Source organism: Mycteria americana, chromosome 1 (genome assembly GCF_035582795.1).
Source record: "Mycteria americana isolate JAX WOST 10 ecotype Jacksonville Zoo and Gardens chromosome 1, USCA_MyAme_1.0, whole genome shotgun sequence".
Taxonomy (NCBI): domain Eukaryota; kingdom Metazoa; phylum Chordata; class Aves; order Ciconiiformes; family Ciconiidae; genus Mycteria; species Mycteria americana.
In genome coordinates this window covers 161,197,426-161,216,072 of record NC_134365.1, presented here as the reverse complement: position 1 = coordinate 161,216,072, position 18,647 = coordinate 161,197,426, and the positions used below count along the sequence as shown (strand labels likewise).

The following is an 18,647-nucleotide window of genomic DNA, read 5'->3' as shown; positions in this document are numbered from 1 at the left end:
TTAAAATATACAGAAACATACAGTGCTGCCAAGGCCCCGCGCCGCAGCGAAGGATGTGAACCGACAGGAGCTTTGCATGGTGCCCACAGAAGTGGAGAGAGCGGTGAGAAAGCCTTGCTCCACATCCCATCCCCAGGTGGAAAAATTTCCCCACTGGGTGCTCTGAAGCAGGATTTTCACTTTCTCGCTAACAAATGTATCTGAAAGGAAGATGGGAAGAGAGACCTGAAGGAGGAAGGAGGGGAATGAGCAGAGGGACTGTAGTAGAAAGCATGACACTGGCAAAAGTAATTTTCCCATGCCTGTGTCCTCTGTGGGCAAAGAATGGGAAATACAGATTAAAGAAACTCTGTAACGGGATAATATTTACATATTTGAATTAAAATATTGCCTAATCTCTAATTAGGTAACTATGCATCTAGGGGCAAGAGCAGTCCACCCAGTCATCAGCTGTGGAATATAATGACAAAAATGGTGTCTTTAAACAGTGCTACAGCAGGAAATGTAGACGCAACGGCTAATTTATGACCTTGAAAATAGTGTGGTAACAGGTTACCCAGTTACGAACAAAACAGAGAAAAGAAGACAGGAATGCAAAAGCACACTGATGTAAAATGCACTCGTAAAAGTATCTGAGCAATAAAGCTTCAGCTCCATCCTTTCGGTATGAAAGCACTGGGTGTGATGAAAGATCTGGCTCCTCTTGAAGCGCAGGTACGACTTCAGCACGCGAAGCACCACGCTCCAGACACTCCTACTTATTAGCACTAAGACAATTGTTAATGTAGAACTGCTCACCACTAATTTAAACAAATTGCATATAATTGGTTCCTATAAACTCTCCAGAAAACACTGCTTCACTACCTTGGCCGCCTGACTGTCTCAGTGTATTCTCAGTTCGAAAGGCTTAGGCACTCACAGGGGGTACCACGAACACTGGGTTTAGTATCACAGAGCTTTTTGGCTTAACTGCCCTCCTAATTCAAACAGCACTGACCTTAAGGCAAGAATTTTTACTTTTTTTTTCAATGATGGACCTTTATTTCATAATTAGTTGAAGAGTGTGCTGCTGTCCACTGGGCAGCACGTTATATACTAGCCATTCCACCGATGCTCTTTCAGAAGCTTTATAAACTCACCATTATATATAACCTTAAAAGAAACAGTATTTTTAGTGCTATTCTTTGAAAAGTACTGTTAATATCAACAGATGCCACATACTTCTACACCAGCCAGATCACTCTCTATCAGATTAAAAAAATAATAATAACTTAAAAAAAGACAGGACTCTGTCAAGGACTTAGGGTACTGTTGTTGCACATCCCCCTCAGGGAGAAAACATTAGTGCCCCGTGTCAGGGGCAAGGAGACTACCAGGTGACCCGCTTACTTATTTGTATACTGCAATGCTGGCAGTTTGAACTTCCATTCTCTGATATTCCTTTTTTTAGAAGTATTCTTCAAAAGGATTAGAAATTCCTGCTAACTCAGCCTTTCATTTTATAAATTTGCTTCAAGGTCCTTCACTGAAGACACACTGAGACTTCTGAAATCTATTGGTGTAACCTCCAGCTTGTTCGGGTTTGTACTGTTGCCTGTACCTAATAGAGTGAAAGCAATGAAAAAGACAAGACCGTTGGGATTCCGAGAAAAAGCTCGATTCTCTTGAGAGGGAAAACCCAAGAGGACTGTGTCCACACGGGGGGAAATTGGTGTTCTGTCTCAACTGTTCATTTGCTGCTTGTTCTGTTTGATTTCTGTAGACGTAGATTAGTTTCATTGTATGTTAATGCCCTTGGCTGCAAACTGGGGAAGACATGCTTGTTCTGCAAATTAGTCACTGTAAGTTAAAATAGACAAGAAGATGGAGCAGACTGAGTCGGGTGCTGTAAGAATTATTCAAGTAATAGTAGATTAAGCACAGAACCATTTCATCTGTACAAGAAAATTATTGTCTTCTACAGAAACAGGGGCCTCTCCTTACAGAGACCAAGGAGTGGTGGATTAGCAATAGAGGATTTGAGTATTTAAATTTAGCTAGATTTTTAAAACCCAAAGCAATGTGCCAAGGCCAAAAAAACCTCCCCCTTCTTTTTCTCTGAGGGCAAAGATCACTTCCATCACAAGAATGGTCCCATGCTCTGGCCATGGAGAGCATGCTCCCTTTTTCCTCCTGTAAAACCCTTCTTTGGAGGTCTTTGATGCCCTAATCTGACAATGGAGGGCTGCAGCATAAAGCAAATAGCAAGGAACCCCCAGAAGAAGGATTAAAGCTGGTGCTTTCAGGTAGCATGGCAAAAAGAAAGACACTGTAAATGAGGAGACACCAAAAAACTTCATTTCCCCAGCCTGGAAGGGGGAATGAAGAAAAGATGTTTTCACCCTTGGAAAGAATCACAATGCAGTTAGTCTGGCCCAAGTTGGCTTAATTGCCATGCCCTGTGAAAGGTCCTAGACATGTTACATTAATGTGCTACTAACTGAAGAAACAGTTTCCAAGATACCTAATAAATTGAGAAGTATTTATACTGAAAGTCTTTTACTCCTCTATTGCTAAAAAGATTTTACCAGCTTAGAAGATTTGACTCAACCTCCAAATTTACAGAGTGGTTAGTGTGGTTTCAGAAATCCCAGCTCTTCACAACAAGCCCACATGCTGAACACAGCCCCCCCACTGTGCTTTATTTTAAGGCAACACAAAACTATGTCCTATCATCAGAGCTTTTCACAATTGGCTTTATTGTAGGCAATGAAAACATAAAAATCTCTGTTCTTGTTAAATGCAACACACTTCTTAGTCCCAGATTAAGTAATGATACCTGGGTTTCTTTAGATTTTTAATTTGTAAAGGCACAGTTACCTTAAGGGGTTTTCAGCAAATTCATGAAAAGAGGAGAATCCACTGCTTAAATTCAACCTTTTCATATTTAGCATTAAATGCAAAAGTAAACAGACCTTCTGCATCCCCAGAGAAAAGAAAGAAGAGATTCCAAGTGTATAAACTGATTTTCCCTAAAACTATTAAAAAAAAAAAAAAAAACCACAAAAACCCAAACTCAAACTGCTTTATGATTTCTAATTTTCATTAATATAGGCAAAATACAACCCAATATACTGGAGCATTCTGTCAGACTATAAGCCAGACCCTTTTAATTCACAGACCATGACAAGATTTAGCCTGCCAAAATATTTAAAGCATCCATAATCAGTAAAAATGTTTCTTTACTTGCGCTTCTCACAACTGTATAAGGGAAGAGAGGGACTGGTGGTCATGAGGGGAGAAATATATACCCTTTAATTAAAGGAAGATCAAGAAGCACGTGCAGCAGCAACTCAGGTTGGTGTCCACGTAGCTCAGCAAACAGAAGATGGGTGCGCAGTAAAAAAAACAGGTTACTCAGATGATCGATAGTGTTGACCAATTTCGTTGCACATGTTCACACAAATGAAGGGGTGATCCTTGTCCAAAGCAAGTACAAGTCGGTGAAGCGGAAGAAAAAGGTTTTATTCAGAGACAGAGGAAACCTCCTGTCCTTCAGCTCTTCCTTACCCTGGAGCTGCACCTTCTTCTTGTCAGAGAGAGGAGAAAGGGGAAACCTGTTGCTTTCCCCAGCAGGACTGAGCCTCCCTTCCTGTCTGGTTTGCCCTCCTCAGAAATTCCTTATGATTCCTTCCTTGCAGACTCGTGTCTCTGCTGCTCAGCTGCCAGACTTACTCCGAAGCGGGGTACTCTGGTCTCTTTCCTCCACCAGCTTTTCACAGGGTTAACCAAGAGCCCATGGGAAGCCCCTTTCTAGGTGCTCCTTCCTCAGAGGATGAAGCTGGGATTCATCCCTTCTACTGCAGCTCTAATTGCCCCTTTGCCTGGCTGGGATGGTGTCATATGCTGTTATTAGCCCAGCTGCATTCCCACACTGGGGCTGGGGGCACAAATAAATCACCCTACAAGCAGAGCTTGCCCTAACTTTCCTTAGTAGAGGTGAAAGGAGTTTTCTGATCCTCTTTGGCTGTGCTCAGACTGCTAAATAAAAGAAGTGCTAGACCCCTGGTCACCCACACTTGTTCCTTAAGTACCAGGCAGTTTTGGACCACTTCAGCTAGCTCTCTCCAAGCCAAATCTGCTAGGGAAGGTGGTAACTGCAAGTAATGTGGACATGAGCCAGCCAGAGCCATTTGGACTTGGATCAATCCCTGGCCCTTTTTAATTAAGCAATATAAATTCAGTCTTAGGTTCCTGAGCAACTAGGAGGAGTTTAAGGTGGGGGAAGGATATCAATGCCAAACTGAAGGTGGACAGTTCTTACTCACAATTCTTACTTGCCATCTGTTAATGAGAAGAGACTGGCTCTCCCTTTGAAGTTACTTTAAGATCTCCAGTATAAGCTTCTTGATGCAGATTTATGGTCGTCTACTAGGTCTGAATGGCACCTAAGACTCTTGGCCTATTTGACTGTGGACTTAATAAGTTATCGGAAGAAAAAGGCAAATTAATATTGCACCTATACTACCCTCCTTCACAGTGCCTAACGCTTACAAGCGTGCAGAAATGCATTTGAAACCGCCTGATAGAGACAAAAGCTATTTAAATGCTTCCAGTGTTGGATAGCTCTATAGTTTATACCGCCCAGTGCGTGGTGCCTGATACAAAGATTTACAAAGCTTAAGATCCATAGAAGCACATACACTGCATTTTAAAAGTTGTGTTGTAAATCGGTTTGGGGGGGGGGGGGGGGAGATAATACATTTCCTCTCACCAGCAGTTACTGTGGCAACTAGACTGACTGTTTCGCTGTAGCTTGAAGGCCACCCTGGCAAGCAGACCCCTGCGCCATCTCCCCGGCAGGTGAGCCTGCAGGTGTTAGCCCAGGCAGCTGGAGCACCCGTAGGGCTCCACGCACCCACGCAGGTCCAAAGGAGTAAGGGCTGCCAGGCGTGCTCACGCCGGCGGCTCGCGGAGCGTCCGTGCGACAGCAGGCAGGCAGGCGGGAGGCACCGGACACTCAGCCTAAGGTCACCCTGCAGGCCACTCCTCCGGAGCTGTGCAACGACAGCTGGTAGACTCAGGAGAGTGTGGGAGCACCTTCATTTATAAAAGCAAAGCAACGTTTGCAAGGATATCTCACCTTTAGCAAGAGAGCTATAAATGGAATAAATTGAGAGAAGCTAGACTCTCAAATGTAACTCTCTTGGATGTCCTTGGGAAAGAAACACTTCTAGAAATAGGTGTTTTCCATGAAAATGTCCTTAAATTTCAGATCTATTTGCTCTTCGATTGATAAGTAGCTTAAACAATTTCTAAATTCTGCTTGCCTGTAGGACTCTCTATCACTAACCTTTCTAAATGACTACAGATCCCTTTAATCCCCTTATTATTTACTTTATAATTTCTTTTGTCATTCTGGTTTTTCATCTCCCTCTGAGAATAAGTGGGAGAGAAAGCATCCCACACTATTCATGTATCATCCACACAGCACTTGAAAAAAATCTCACCTAATGTACTAACATCGTATTCTGACTTACTTTTGTTCGAACTTCACCAAGTTCCACCCCCAAATTCTTAACCTATATATATGACTACAAGGGCTTAGTATTTATCTTTTCCTCATCTTCCATCTTAAATCTATTAGCAGGTATTCTTTTTGCCAGCCAACTGAGACCATAGTCACTCCAACTAGCCACTGAAAGCCAAGGAAAATGGGCCTCAGCAAATGTAATAAACCCTCATGTTGTTGTTTCTCCTGATATTTTATTAAAAGGTTTTAACCTAGCCTGCACAACTTGCAGCTTACTTCTGCTTTGGTTATAAGGTCCTAAACTGCTGCCTCTGCTTTCATCCTGATGGCAGCTGGCACAACTGGAATAAAATCATTCTGATCCAGCATCTAAGAGGCCATGAAACTAAGTAGCCATACAGTTAAACTACCATGATATTCACCTGCGTATCCTTAGGTTCCATTATTTTTTCTAATTGTGCTTAAAGACTTTTTTTTTAATCAAGAGCACCATATTTGGTATCTTGAGGAATCCCTTAGATTGTGTTTTCTTCAATGGTGTATAGCAATGCTCAGAATCAACATGCATGATGTTGAAGTGCTAAGAAAGCCAATGTCTTCTAAGATACACTTTCACTGAAAACCTCCAATGAGGAAAAAATATCTTCTGTGGCCCACAAATCACAGGACTCATCTCCACTTCATGTCAGTAATACCCCAGATACATCCTCTCTTATAAACTGCAAAGACAAACTGAAATGAGGAAAGGCACTAGAACACAAAATCACAATGACTCCATTCCCACTACCTTAGTGCACATTCCTCCTACCATGAGCAAACTCACTGATTTTACCCACATATGTATTACCTAGGAAACTACAACAGCTTTATTTTTTTTTCCTCTTACACTTTTACAACTCCACAAACATTACCAGGGTTTAAAGTTGAGTTCTAAAACAAAATAAGGCCTCCTTCAAAAAATGTGGGTCTTCAATACAGACTCTACATAATGACATATTTGCTGTAAAACAATCCCATACTGCTTTTAGGTGCCCTGTTCCATGGAAGAAGAGTCCATGCTATAAATTTCAAATGTCAGGGAATTAATCTTTAACATGTTTCAAAACTTTGTGCAAATAGGCAGAGCTCAACACTTCAGAGCACAGGGATTAAGAGCACATGCAGCCCCTAGTTTTGCCACAAATGTCCCTGGTCAGCAGGAACCCTAGAGCATGTTGCACTGCAGTGGCATGTTATAATCCTCTCATACAATAATGTCTCAAAACTAGACTATCAAAAGTGAACTCAATCAAAGGTGAACAAGGTGAATCAAAGGTGAGCAAGATCCAGACCCCAAGTTCACTCTGTCTGTACCCTGCAGAAGGTATGGACATATGGGGCATGCCTTGCATCCACAAGGATTTTGCAGTTCTCTGGGAACTCTTCAGCAGGGTACCATGGCCACAAGCTTCAAGGAGGTGCATAGCACCCATGTGAGCAGGCAAAGCCAGGACCTGGAACCAATTCCATACCAGTAAGTAAGTAAGAATTGCTCAGCAATATTATTCAGAAAACTTTCCCGGAAGCTGAGGAGTCCTGCTTTAACAGCAGAATCCCACATAAAGCATTTTATCCTCAAGCAAGTAATATCCTCAAACAATCCTCAAAACGAATGAAAGGGATAACATTTGTTCTTAGGTCTTCTGAATCCTCTTGCTGATTTTACTGTCTTTTCCTAATCAATCATCACAGTTGCTTTACTGCCTCTGCATTTATGTACTTCTGCTACTGTTCTGCTACTGTAAATTAGCAGAAAGTGGGAAACCAATCATTCATACAGCTCATGCCAAATAAAACAAAGGATAGTCCATCAGCCTACCCTTCATCCATCATAAATATATATTACGTCAGTAATAACCTGTATTGTCATTCTGCTCACTGCCACTAGGTAATTATTCAAAGTGGTGGAGAGAACATAAAAATATTGGAAAGAAATATAATTAAGGGCTAATTTTCCTCAGAGACCCTAACCCAAAGTAAAAAGGTGAGATGCCTGCACAAGCAGCAGGTGAAAGAACTGAAAGAGATGTGAGAGGCTATAATGGAGGTGACTGTTTGGGATGGGTCAAGGTCATATTCACAGAGATAAAACAGGCCCGAGTAAAGCCAGGAGACTAGCAAATGTTGGTACTGAAAGTCCATATAACCCTAGTTTTTGAGGCAGAAAGTCTCCTTCACATGTGGACAAACATAAAAAAAAAGATTTATACTGGTAGGGGGCTAGAAGAAAACCTCTGGGTGGCACAAGGTTTTACAAATTTTAATCCACCTGCTAATGCCATTTAAAATCATGGATTTTAGTGAAAGCTGAAAGAGTCCAAGCCACAAAATTGCACCTGGGTTTTAGACAGACTGAAGTTAATTCACATCTGAGATCTTGGGTTGATCTCCTAGTGGGATAATCTACCTAAATCACGTTTAGGTTCAGTTTCTCAGGGACTATTAGCAGTCTGCGTATCGACTTGTGATTTCTATTTGCAAGAAAATCAGAACTGTAAAGTGTTTTTTCATATCCTGAGCACTATGAATTAGTAAGCACTACTATCAATTTAACCCTTATTAAGATATTCCTGATAGGATACTCTATTTTATAAGATGCTGTACTAATGATTTAACTGATTTTTTTCAGCATTTCCCTACTCTATAATCTTTCCACATCTTTTTCTGTATTTTCCACTATGTTTTGCAGTGGTAGTTCCTGTTCATCTCATTCAATGTCAATGAGCACAATGAGTGATACGTGTAGAAACTACTGGGCAATAGTAATGCTCCATAAGGCACTTCTCATTAAAGAAGCTTGAATTGGGAACTGTTTAATCTGGACGTTTTGTTTAAATGTAGCAGGACATGCTCAGAAATTTACTGAAAGAGTAACAAGTCTGGCAAACTTGCCTTCTTTAAATTAACATTTTCGGCTGAAACCTCATTAAAGGGCAATGAAATTCCTGTATACTGCCTTTGCTAGCATTGGTGAGAACCAAGAGATTTATATGTAAACAGAAGTCTTTGCTTTTATACGCAAGCTCTCTCTCCTATTCAAATCATTCAACACTGGTACAAAATTCTAGGTTTCAGTCACACTAGAGCTTAATTCTTTAAAAACTTATTCAAGGGAGCAATATCCTGCTCCTTCCCTCAAGAGAAAGGCCTTTGTGAAAACATGCCCTTTGCAGGAGATACTTCCTCATCCCATAGGCCTAGAAAATCCATAGGAATGAACTTTTAGCTGGATGAAAGCAGAGGCAACCTGCCAATATGGGGCTCCCAGCTCCTCATAGCCCTACAGTTTTGAGAGCTTCTGGTCTATGGTGAAACTGTGGGCAATGCTCTGCATGCACCCATGAACACAACCAGAAACCTTCACTGACTTCAGGAGGACCAGAGAGGCAGGTCCCCATGCAAAGGGATGTGTCAGCTGCTGTCTCATCTATGTCCTCCAAAGCCAGAGACATCCTACATCTTCAGCAAAGGCAAGTTATACTGCATAGGAACTCATATGATAGAAATACTGAGTATTTTCTGACAGTTCAAGGAAGGAGAAGGCACCATGAAGGAAGTGCTCTTCACCTCATAGATGAGATACTCACCCCTGAAAAGCTCCCTGTAATCGCTAATCACAAACATGGAGCAGGAATAGCAGCATTAGCCTCTGTTTTTCAACAGGAGAAGAACCAAGGAGTACCCACTGCAAGCACAAACCACACCATACCCTTCCACGCAGCACGTGGTTACGTGGAGCTCCCTGCCACGCAAAATCTTTGATGCCCAAAATAGAAATGCTGTTTGACAAGTAAAGGTGTATAGCTCCTTCAGAGGCTGCTACATGCAGTGGCCTGAATAAAAGCTCCGACTTAAGGCAGTCCAGTGACAGCTGAAAACTGAGAGGATAGATTAGGGGAAGGATCAAACCTAGATTTGCCCTGTGCCTTATATTTTTCTTACGCCACCTAATGCCCAGAACTGGAGACAAGACATGTTCAAGAGCTGAGGCGAGAGTCCCGCACATTCTGTATCCTCACTATGTTCTTATCTTTCCAGATGAGAAAGCCGCATGAAAAAAAACATGGATGACATGATGAATTTTCAGGGAACAGCAAAGTCTGTCCTCTATCAGCTCAGTGAAACACGGACCTTTCTGGAATCTCCTTAAAACAAATTTTTCATAGAGGATTACAGCTTATTTGTATCACTGTCTGAGAGCAAAAGCCAAAACAATTCCAATGGAATTAAAATGTTTAACCTTGGTTCAATTCTACTGTCTAATGGGACCTGGTTAATTTTAGTGCCACAAAATGATTAAGCCAAGTAATTTCCAAGATACTGCCTTCTGTATGCAAATGTTAAACTTGTTCAGCGCAATTCCTCATGCTGTTTCCAGTTAAAAGTAAAAATAAGCTGGTGTCAGAGTGAAAACACAAAATATGGACATTAAAATTACACCATCAATTTCTGCTAGCAACTGCGTGTCATTTATTGTCATTTGCCCCACACAACCATCCAATCTTAACTCTCAAACTATTAAAAAGTTGATTATGTTCAACACAGTATGTTACCTAAACTAGTGTATTGGATTTTACTGCAGGTGTTATTATTCTGACTTGTGCATTGAATTTTACTACAGATACTATTCTTCTGACTTCTCAATGCTGTCTCATCAGCAACTATTTACTTTCCTTGCTACTATTTAAGGTAAGTGCTTCTAAGCGTATGCTGCAGATATACCAAACCTGCATTCCGTTTAACCATTAAAAGCCTTTCACTTAATGATTTTTGAGGTTTTTCCCTCAAAAAATCCTCTTCAAAGTCAGCGTGCTCCTGATTTGAACAACAACTTTGTTAGTTATCCACACGCTATTTACCTTTGCTGCAGAGTATATTAAAAATGATATGTCACTTACATACACTTTGCTCTCTGCGAGTTCAGTCCATCATGGTGCCAAACACGACCAGTTCCCTTTGCAATTATAATTTTCAGTACTTCTGAGTGGCTCAGAACCTCTAAGGATCCACTTCGAGAACATGATAAATAATTTTTTTAATAGCCAGTCTGAAGATGAATATACTCCTTTGTGCACTTAATAACATGGTCTCTAATAAAAAGATTTTCGTCCCTGTCGCTTCATTTGTTCTGACAGTAGAAACACACTCTGTGTAAGAAGCAGGCTCTTTCTGAACTAAATATGGCCCCAGTCCTGCAAAGTTTATTTTTTACTGTATACAGTCTTTCTGTACAGTGGCAAGTAGCTCTCAGGTACATTAATTGTACATCAGGCCTTGTGCTACAGCACAACTATTTTTTTTTTCCACAACAGAGATTGCAAAATTTTAAAATCAGTGTTCTGTTACTCAGTAAGTTGTTGAGTAACCTAGTAATTTGTCTTTAAAAAGCTATCATTCGCTGAAATGCGAAAAGCAAACGAAAAAGGACCAACAGCACACTTGTCCAATGTTCAGACATTGTCTGTGATATTTAATGAGCAGGAAAGCAAGGCATAGGGAAGTAACAGTGTGTCCAAAATCACAAAAGCCATCTGAAACAGAATTAGGTACAGAAACAACTCACTGCTCCCAAAGTAACAAGATCATCCCCGACTGAATGAAACCTGCTCCAGTAGGACTCAGTGCTCACAGGCACATTTGGCAAACGTCTGTAAATATTCAGCAGAGTTTAATGTGCACACAACCACTTTATTTATCCAACCACATTCTAGCCTCACAGCATTTAATCCTACGTGTTGAGTGATTATACAAAAACCTCAGTAGTGACCCCACCAAGTATGAAATGCCACCTCAGAGTCGATGTAATGCCCTGCTTCCTATTTCCTTAGTTTTATGAAGTCCTCTTGAAAAACTGGTTTCCAGTTTCAAACAACTCTCTCCTCTCCAGACTGTATTTTTACAGGCATTTACTGGACAGAAAATGTTTACAAAAGGGCAAATTCTGAATGACTAAATCACACATCTCAATTTGAAGTCAATAGGAATTTTAGGTCAAAATTAATATACTGAACATAATTGAAGCAGGTAAGTAGAATAAACATCAACTCAAACGAAAACTGCATACACATAAATATTTAAACCAATGATATCGGTAAATACCTTTTTCATATTTTCCCTAAGTCTAAGTCATCCTTTGTATATTTGAATTCATTTATAAACGGCCTGTCATTAGCAGACATTGAACTAGGTGCAAGCATTTTATCACAGTAGGGAGATGCATGAGCAGGCATAAATTTCACCCCTTAACAAGCAGAATATGCAATTTAATTTGATCAAGAATAATTAAATTTGTATAAATTCAGGAAATGTGTTCCACAGAGGACAAAACTTCAGTAGGTGAAATACATGTAAATAGGCAATTTTACATTTGAGCAAGAGAAACACATTGCAGCTCGATTAACAGTACAGGAATTATGGTATTTAGGCAGTCAGAGCTGCTTTTCAGACCTACGTGAAAGAAACTTCAAGGACCTGATCCCATAGCTCTTACTGAGGCAAAATACCCTTTGTCTTTGGGTGGGAGGTTTGTTTTCTATGAGTAAGGAAGGCAGCAGGGGGCCCTAATTTACTTAGAATTCAGATAAAGACACACACTATATATTTTATAGGCAGGACCCAAGCTTCTGCTTCAAACAGATCCTCGCATGACTGTGCTTAGAAACTTTTTCAAAATGATACGCGACCATGAAAGAACAGTCTGACTCTTTTATGGAGAAGGAGTTTAACAAGGGACTATGCAGAGATCCCAGTTCAGCCACAGCCTGCATTTCAGATGCTCTTCTTTTTAAATAAGTTTTGTGTTTGAGATTGATATGGGATTGATACTAACAAAAACCAAATTCCTCTATCAGCCACATATTTATAGTAATGCCAGTTTCCATCTACTCTCCTGTCAGCACCCCTGACTGAGTTGGAGAGATGCCTCTTCTTGGAGGTAAATGGAGAGGAAACCTGATACATCCTCTGTCTGCTGGGCTGCCACCAGGAGTGAAATGGGATAGCAATTCCTGCCGTGAGGGCATCTAGTACTCCAGCCAACTAGCTCATCTCCCATGGGTGCCCTAACAGCTGTCATGTGGTAAAAAAAAATCTATTCACTTGCTGTATTTGCTTCAGAAAACACCCAGAGATACCCTCCTTCCCCATTCCCCCTCAAGCCCCAAATCCTCCCCATGACTTAGCCATGCCCTAGCTGAACGTACCCAGTTTAGAGCCTCGGGGAGTGGGGAAGCCACCAGGATGGGATCTTATCATTACAAGCCCTGGCTCAGGCCTTACGGTCTCAAGCAATTTTTAACTCTTTGTGAGAAGAAGTCTCTTTTGTCTCACACTTTGTGAAGTCCTCTCCGTGTGTATGACAAGCTGGAAGGGCAGAGTTAGATGGGAATAATTACAAAAGCAAGTGAGGCCCAGGGAACCTAACACATTGCAGATATTTTCATGCTGGACAGGATGCTGAAGATATGTGGGGCTTCATTACTTTTTGTGCTATTAAACTCAGGAAAACTCAAAAAAACTCAATTGGTGCAAGCAAAGCCACACCTATTGATTCTCAAAGTTTTTCTCCTTACGAAGAAATGTAAAGAGGTAAGTAATTGTAGCAACCAAAGGCAGCTCCTCTTTCTGGGATATCAAATTTGAAACAACTTTGGTCATCACAAAATTATTACCAAATAAAAACCAAAGCCTCCTGACGCAACCCTGCCAGGGACTTGCACACACCCCACCGGACACCCCATCCCTCCCTGCCCCGCTCGCCCCTCGCTCCAGAGCTCTGCTTGGTGCCGGTAAACCCGGCAGGGCCAGCTGGGGCCCCCGGGGGTGGCAGGGGAGCCCCGGGAGGAGGTCACGGCGCGGAGGGGAGGGCTGCGGCCACCGGCGGAGAGGCAACGCGAAGCAGAGAACATCTGGAAATGAGCCACCCAGTCCCATTTCTGGAAAAAGGCCAGCTGTTGAAAGGGACAAAAAAAGTGCACCAGGCCGAAAATAACTGAACAGACTGAAATTACAGCCAGCGTTAGCTGCCTAACCTGCTTGATTTTCCGCACGGTTTGATCAGCGGCAGCTGCTCGCTCATGTGGTGCCTTTTGAGACCGAAAAGCCCCGTCCCTCCTGAAAAGTTTGGCGGGCAAAGGGGGCCGGGGGAGGGCCGGGGGCCGTAGCGGAGCCCCGTGCCGCAGCGGGGACGGGGCTCTCCGGCTCCCGCGGGCGGAGCTGCCCGCAGAGGGGGAGTCCCACGGCCCGGGGCGCCGGGCGAGGCAGGGCATCACGCACCGGCTCCCCGCTCTCCCGCGGGCGACCGCAGCCTGGCTGGAGATGACCTGCCCCTGGAGAGCAACAGCGCCTGTGGCCGAGCTGCCAGCTAATCCCAAACGGATTATTAGCCTCCCCAGACAGCCGCAGTTTAGCGGGAACGGGATGTCAGGACGGGGCATGCGGCTCGGCTGGGCTCGGCGTCCCGGCTCCTCCGCCGGGATCACGTCGGACCGGAGCGGAGCGGCGCAAACTGTGCGGGGCGGAGAGCGAGACCAGGGACCTGGCCGGCGGGGAGGGCAACCGCGAGCCCCCACCTCCGCGCTCAGCTCTCCGACCGCCCTGTGCCCCCCTGGCACCCGCGGCAGCGGCGGGCAGCGACCCCCCAGCCTGCCCCCCCCGGCCTCTGCCCCCCGCAGCTCGCCCCGCTTGCTCAGGCCGGCTACCCCCCCCCGGCACCCCCTGGGCCGGCTCAGCCCTCCCCTGTGGAGTGGCAGTGGCGGCGGGGTGCAGTGCCACCAAAACCCACTCGTCCCGTGCAGAGGGGGCAAGTGCGGCAAAGAACCTGGGGAGGGGGAAAGGTGTGCTGAGGGACCCTGGCACCCCGAGGGACACGTCTCGGCTTCAGGGGCCTCCCCTCCGCAAGGAAAGGACATGGGCCTTTGGTGGTGGGGGGTTATACGCCTCCCCCCGCCCCGATATGCAAACTGAAAGGTCTAGAAACCACCATCCCCCCCAAGCCCTTCCTCCAGAGCATCGCCGCTCGCCCAGAGCACCGCGGCGCTGGAGCCGGCCCCCCCGGGGGGCGGTCGGCGGCGGCAGCGGGCAGGGCAGCGGGCAGGGCAGCAGGCAGGGCAGCGGGCAGGGCAGCGGGCAGGGCAGGCCGAGCCACGCCGCGGCTCTGCTCTCCCCCTGCGGCCACGGCCCCTGCCTGCGCGGCCCGGGCAGGGGGAGAGGGGGCGTCCCCAGGCTGCGGGAAGGTGGCCGGCTGCCCTGCCCCTGCCTGCCCCATCCCGCCCCGGGGGGGCACACGGCTTGGAAGTTGCCCCCGGCCGGGGGAGGCGGCTCGCTGCAGCGCCAAGGGGCGAGTGAAGCAAAGGGCACTTTGCGGGAGGCTGAGCGCAGCCTCCGGCGGGGCATTTCGGCCTCCTTGGTATGCCGAGAGGTGGCTGCTCTTTGCTGCAGCGGCAGCGGCGGGGAGGAAAGGGGCGAGACGAGCTGGCAAACGGGAGCGAGGGGGGAGAGAAAAAATCCGCCGAGGTGCCCGCCGCGACTCTCCGCACCGCCCTGAGCTGGGCAAAGCAGGAGCCGGCACCCCGGCTGCCGGGGCGGAGAGGGGTGCGGGCTGCCAGGGCCGCTGCTTGTTGATGTTGGGGTGTCAGAGAGGCAACGAGAGCCTATGATCTACTACACTGCAGTGCCAGCGTCAAGAGCCTCCTGCTCGGGAGCTGCCACTGCAGGGCAGCCGGCACACACGCACCGGCGCACACGGCATCCCTCCCCTCGCAGCCCGGGCTCCAGCGGCTCTCGCCTCCCCAGGCACGCAAGCGCTGGCAGGCAACCTGCCGGCCGCGGGGAGCGAGCGCGGCGGCGGGGGGGACCAGAGCCCGGTGTGAGGGGGGCGGGGAGGGCCGGTATTTCCCCTGAAAAGCTCCCGGCTCCCCCGCCCGCCGAGCATCCCTTCTCGCCCACCTTGCTCGCCGAGCCGCGGGCTTGGCCGCACGGACGCCCCGAGCGAGAGGGATGCAACAGCAGCGCCGTGACCCCCCGGGACCGGGCGGCCCAGGGCACCTGCATTTGCATTTCTTATGTAATGTACTGCAAGTTTCCCCCTCGGAGCCGGGCTGAACCGAAGCGCATGATCCTGGCTGCCAGGCAGACATGGAGACGCACGCAGAGACACCGGCGTGTGCAGAGAGGGGTCATCCCGGCAGGGAGAGGCGGAGGAGACGCAGCCACCCCGCCGGAGCCGCTGCTGCCGCTTGGCATAGCTGGCTGAGTTGCCGTCCGGGCACAAGCCCCAAGAAAGTGTCCACCCCCTTTCCTCACTCCCCTCCGCCTTCCTGGCCTAGAGTCCCGGGGGGTGAGTGATAACGGGGAGCCCCCAGGCCGGGGGCGGGGGGTGTCGGGCTCGACTTCAGAAAGCCGAGCGAGGCGGGTGGGGGTGTGTGCGGGGGTGACACATTGCAAGCTAATCAGAAAGTGCTGTGCAGGACCTGAGCCCCGGCACACTCGCCCACCGCAGGCAGGGCCGGCTCACACCACCCCGGGAGACCCGGGCTCCCTTCCCAAAACTGACTGGGGGTGTGCACGGGGGGGCTCGCACCGGGGACGGGAGCGGGGCGGGGGGGGGGGTCTACCGGCTTTCCCTCGAAAAGGGTAGCGATATAAAAGTTTCCTCCTTGGAAATAGCACATAGAAACTAGGAGATGCAGACTGGGCTAGGGTCGCCTTTGATTTTGTTTTTTTTTTTTTTTTTTCTTTTCCGTGGTGACAGTGGCTGAAGCTAATCCAAACCGCTCCTTGCTTATTCATACACGTATGCACATGCATGTCCGTGCTGGCCTCCTTATATTTCCCCCTTCTCCCCTCAGCAGGATTGCAGATCTACCTCGGCGAGCAACAGACAGGGTAGCATAAAAGAAAAACAACGCAGTGCAATGGATTGCTTTGCTTACCAGTTTGGTTCTTGTTTTTCTTAAGACTCTTGCCACAAAGACACTGCAGCATATGCGATCCTTTGCTGAAAATGTTCCAAAGAAACCACATTGATTTGGGCGAAAAGCAATCCAGCAGCTTATACACCCTGAGAAAGAAGAGATCCTTGTGGTTGCATAATAATAAATTGAGACCAGTTCTCCTGAAGAGGGGCACCAGTTTTATCATAGAAAAAATGGTTATATTCCGATCTTCTCCCAGTTTTTTTTCCTCACGTGGTCTATTTCTTTGAGACTTTTCAACGGATGCTTTTTTTTCAGCCAGGCTGAATGGTTATTCCCCCTAGATCAGCATTGGATTATAACCAAAAGCGTGGAGAGAAAATAAAAGAAATCCCTTTTTTCAGCGTGAAGCCAAACGAAAAGTAAGGTAGTGAAATCCCAGCCGAGGCCAAAACCTCATCAGAGACACCGGCAAAACGCGGAAGAAAGATCCCCAGAGAGAAAACCATAGCCTGGTACTTGACTGCTAGGAGGATGGGTGGATCTGCAGAACAAAAGCCACGGCAGGATCCATCCTACTGAACGACTGCCATTGTGCAGCCCCGCGGCGGGAGAGCGCACCACCAGCACCCGGCGAAGCCCGGCTGAGGCGCAGAGACCGCTGCCGGCCGCGGGCGCGGACCCCGCCCGCAGCCCCCGCCGATGCCCCGCAGTCCCGCCGCCGCCGCCGCCGCCGCCGCCCCGCGACGCCGCCCGCCCTCGCCCGCGCGGGCCGCTCGCCTCCCGGCCCCGCCGCCGCTGCGCCCGCACCGCCGCGCAGGAGGCAGCACCCCCCGCCCCGCCGCGCCGCCCGCCCGCCCGCCGCAGCCTCGGCGCCCAGTCGCCGGCGGGCGCCGGGGGAGGAGGAGCCGCCCAGCCCCGCCGGCCGCGGGCGCCGTCACGTACCCACGTGCGGCCCGGCCCGGCCCGGCCCGGCACCGCCCGCGGGGAGGACGGGCCGGCTGCCCCAGGGCTGCCCCGGGGCTGCCCCGCGGGGACCCCCGCCCCCCCGGGAAGTGTCCCGACCCCCGAAACCTGGCCCTCCCCCGAGGCTGGCTCTCGCCCGCCTGGGTCGTGCCCTGGTCTCAGAGAACGCGAATGGCCGAGGCAGCCGCGAGCCGCCTAAGCCAACCTGAAAACGGTGTTTCTGGATGCTGTCCCTGCTGGCGTCGTACCTGGAAAGCGTTCTGGTGAGGCTGGGGGATCGCCCCGGCAGAGGCCAGCGCCGTCTCTTTCGCGTTGGGGTGGTGTCGCGCACGCCGTGACGGGGGCTCCCAGGCACGGCATACCACCTGCAGAGGCCGTGCTGAAATAACCCCACAAGGCACCTGCTGCACAGCCGAGTTGAGAGGTCCCGGGCAGACGGACGAGCTCCTGAGCAGTGCCCTCACGGCTCCCCACAGTCCCACCCAGGGAGCACTGCCCTCTCAACCAGTCCTCCCCGGCCTCGGCGGGAGGGCTGCGCCGACCAAGCCCACGGCGGTTGCACCCATGCATGGCAGCGGTGGCACTGGAAGAGCTGATAGCTGATGCCCGTGTTCTCCTTCTCCCCCTTAGATGCTCTGCTAGACTGGGGGGATACTGGAAGGCATTGGAAGTGATGGGACAGTGAGCATGAATAAATGAGGGAAAAGATGATGAGGTAGTAGTAGAAAGGAGCTGCTGAGAAGAAGAAGGTGGAAGGAGAAAACAGAGGTGATAGAAATGGGACAGTGAACAGCTTGCTCTACTCTCCCCTCCTGCTCTCTCTCTCGCCGAAGTCATCTATATGCACCTTCATGATCATCTTTACCTCTTTGGACAAAGGTTCGCTCCTTGACCATTAACTTTTTCCAGTAACAGAGTACGAAATAGAAGTACCAGGACACTGTTTTCACCTATGACATCTCTATTAATACTTGCATTCATTCAGACACGGTCAGATGTTGGTATTTTCCCCTGAAGCCGTGGAAGCCACCATTGCTCCGGGAAGTGTAAGACTAAAGTAGGAAGAATGGAGAGGTTTGTGTGTGTGCTTTTCCTGCCCTGCCAGGATCTCTGTCTGGTTACCAACGTTTGGGAAACTCTTACAGTAAACATCTGGTCAGCACACCAACAAAAGCGCTGGGAACCAAAAATTTTCCAATAGTTTTAATTTCAGCGAG

At 47.8% G+C, this 18,647-nt stretch overlaps 1 protein-coding gene across 2 annotated transcripts in view; it reads right to left on the bottom strand.

Annotated features, from left to right (window-relative positions):
• The window catches only part of FGF14 (fibroblast growth factor 14), a 411,362-nt gene extending 394,672 nt beyond the window's left edge, over positions 1-16,690 (bottom strand). For both annotated transcript variants that reach the window (XM_075491948.1, XM_075491951.1), the window contains exon 1: positions 16,483-16,690. In XM_075491948.1, coding sequence (XP_075348063.1) covers positions 16,483-16,690 — 208 coding nt within the window. The remainder of the gene's footprint in view (positions 1-16,482) is intronic.
• Positions 16,691-18,647: the final 1,957 nt, after the last annotated feature.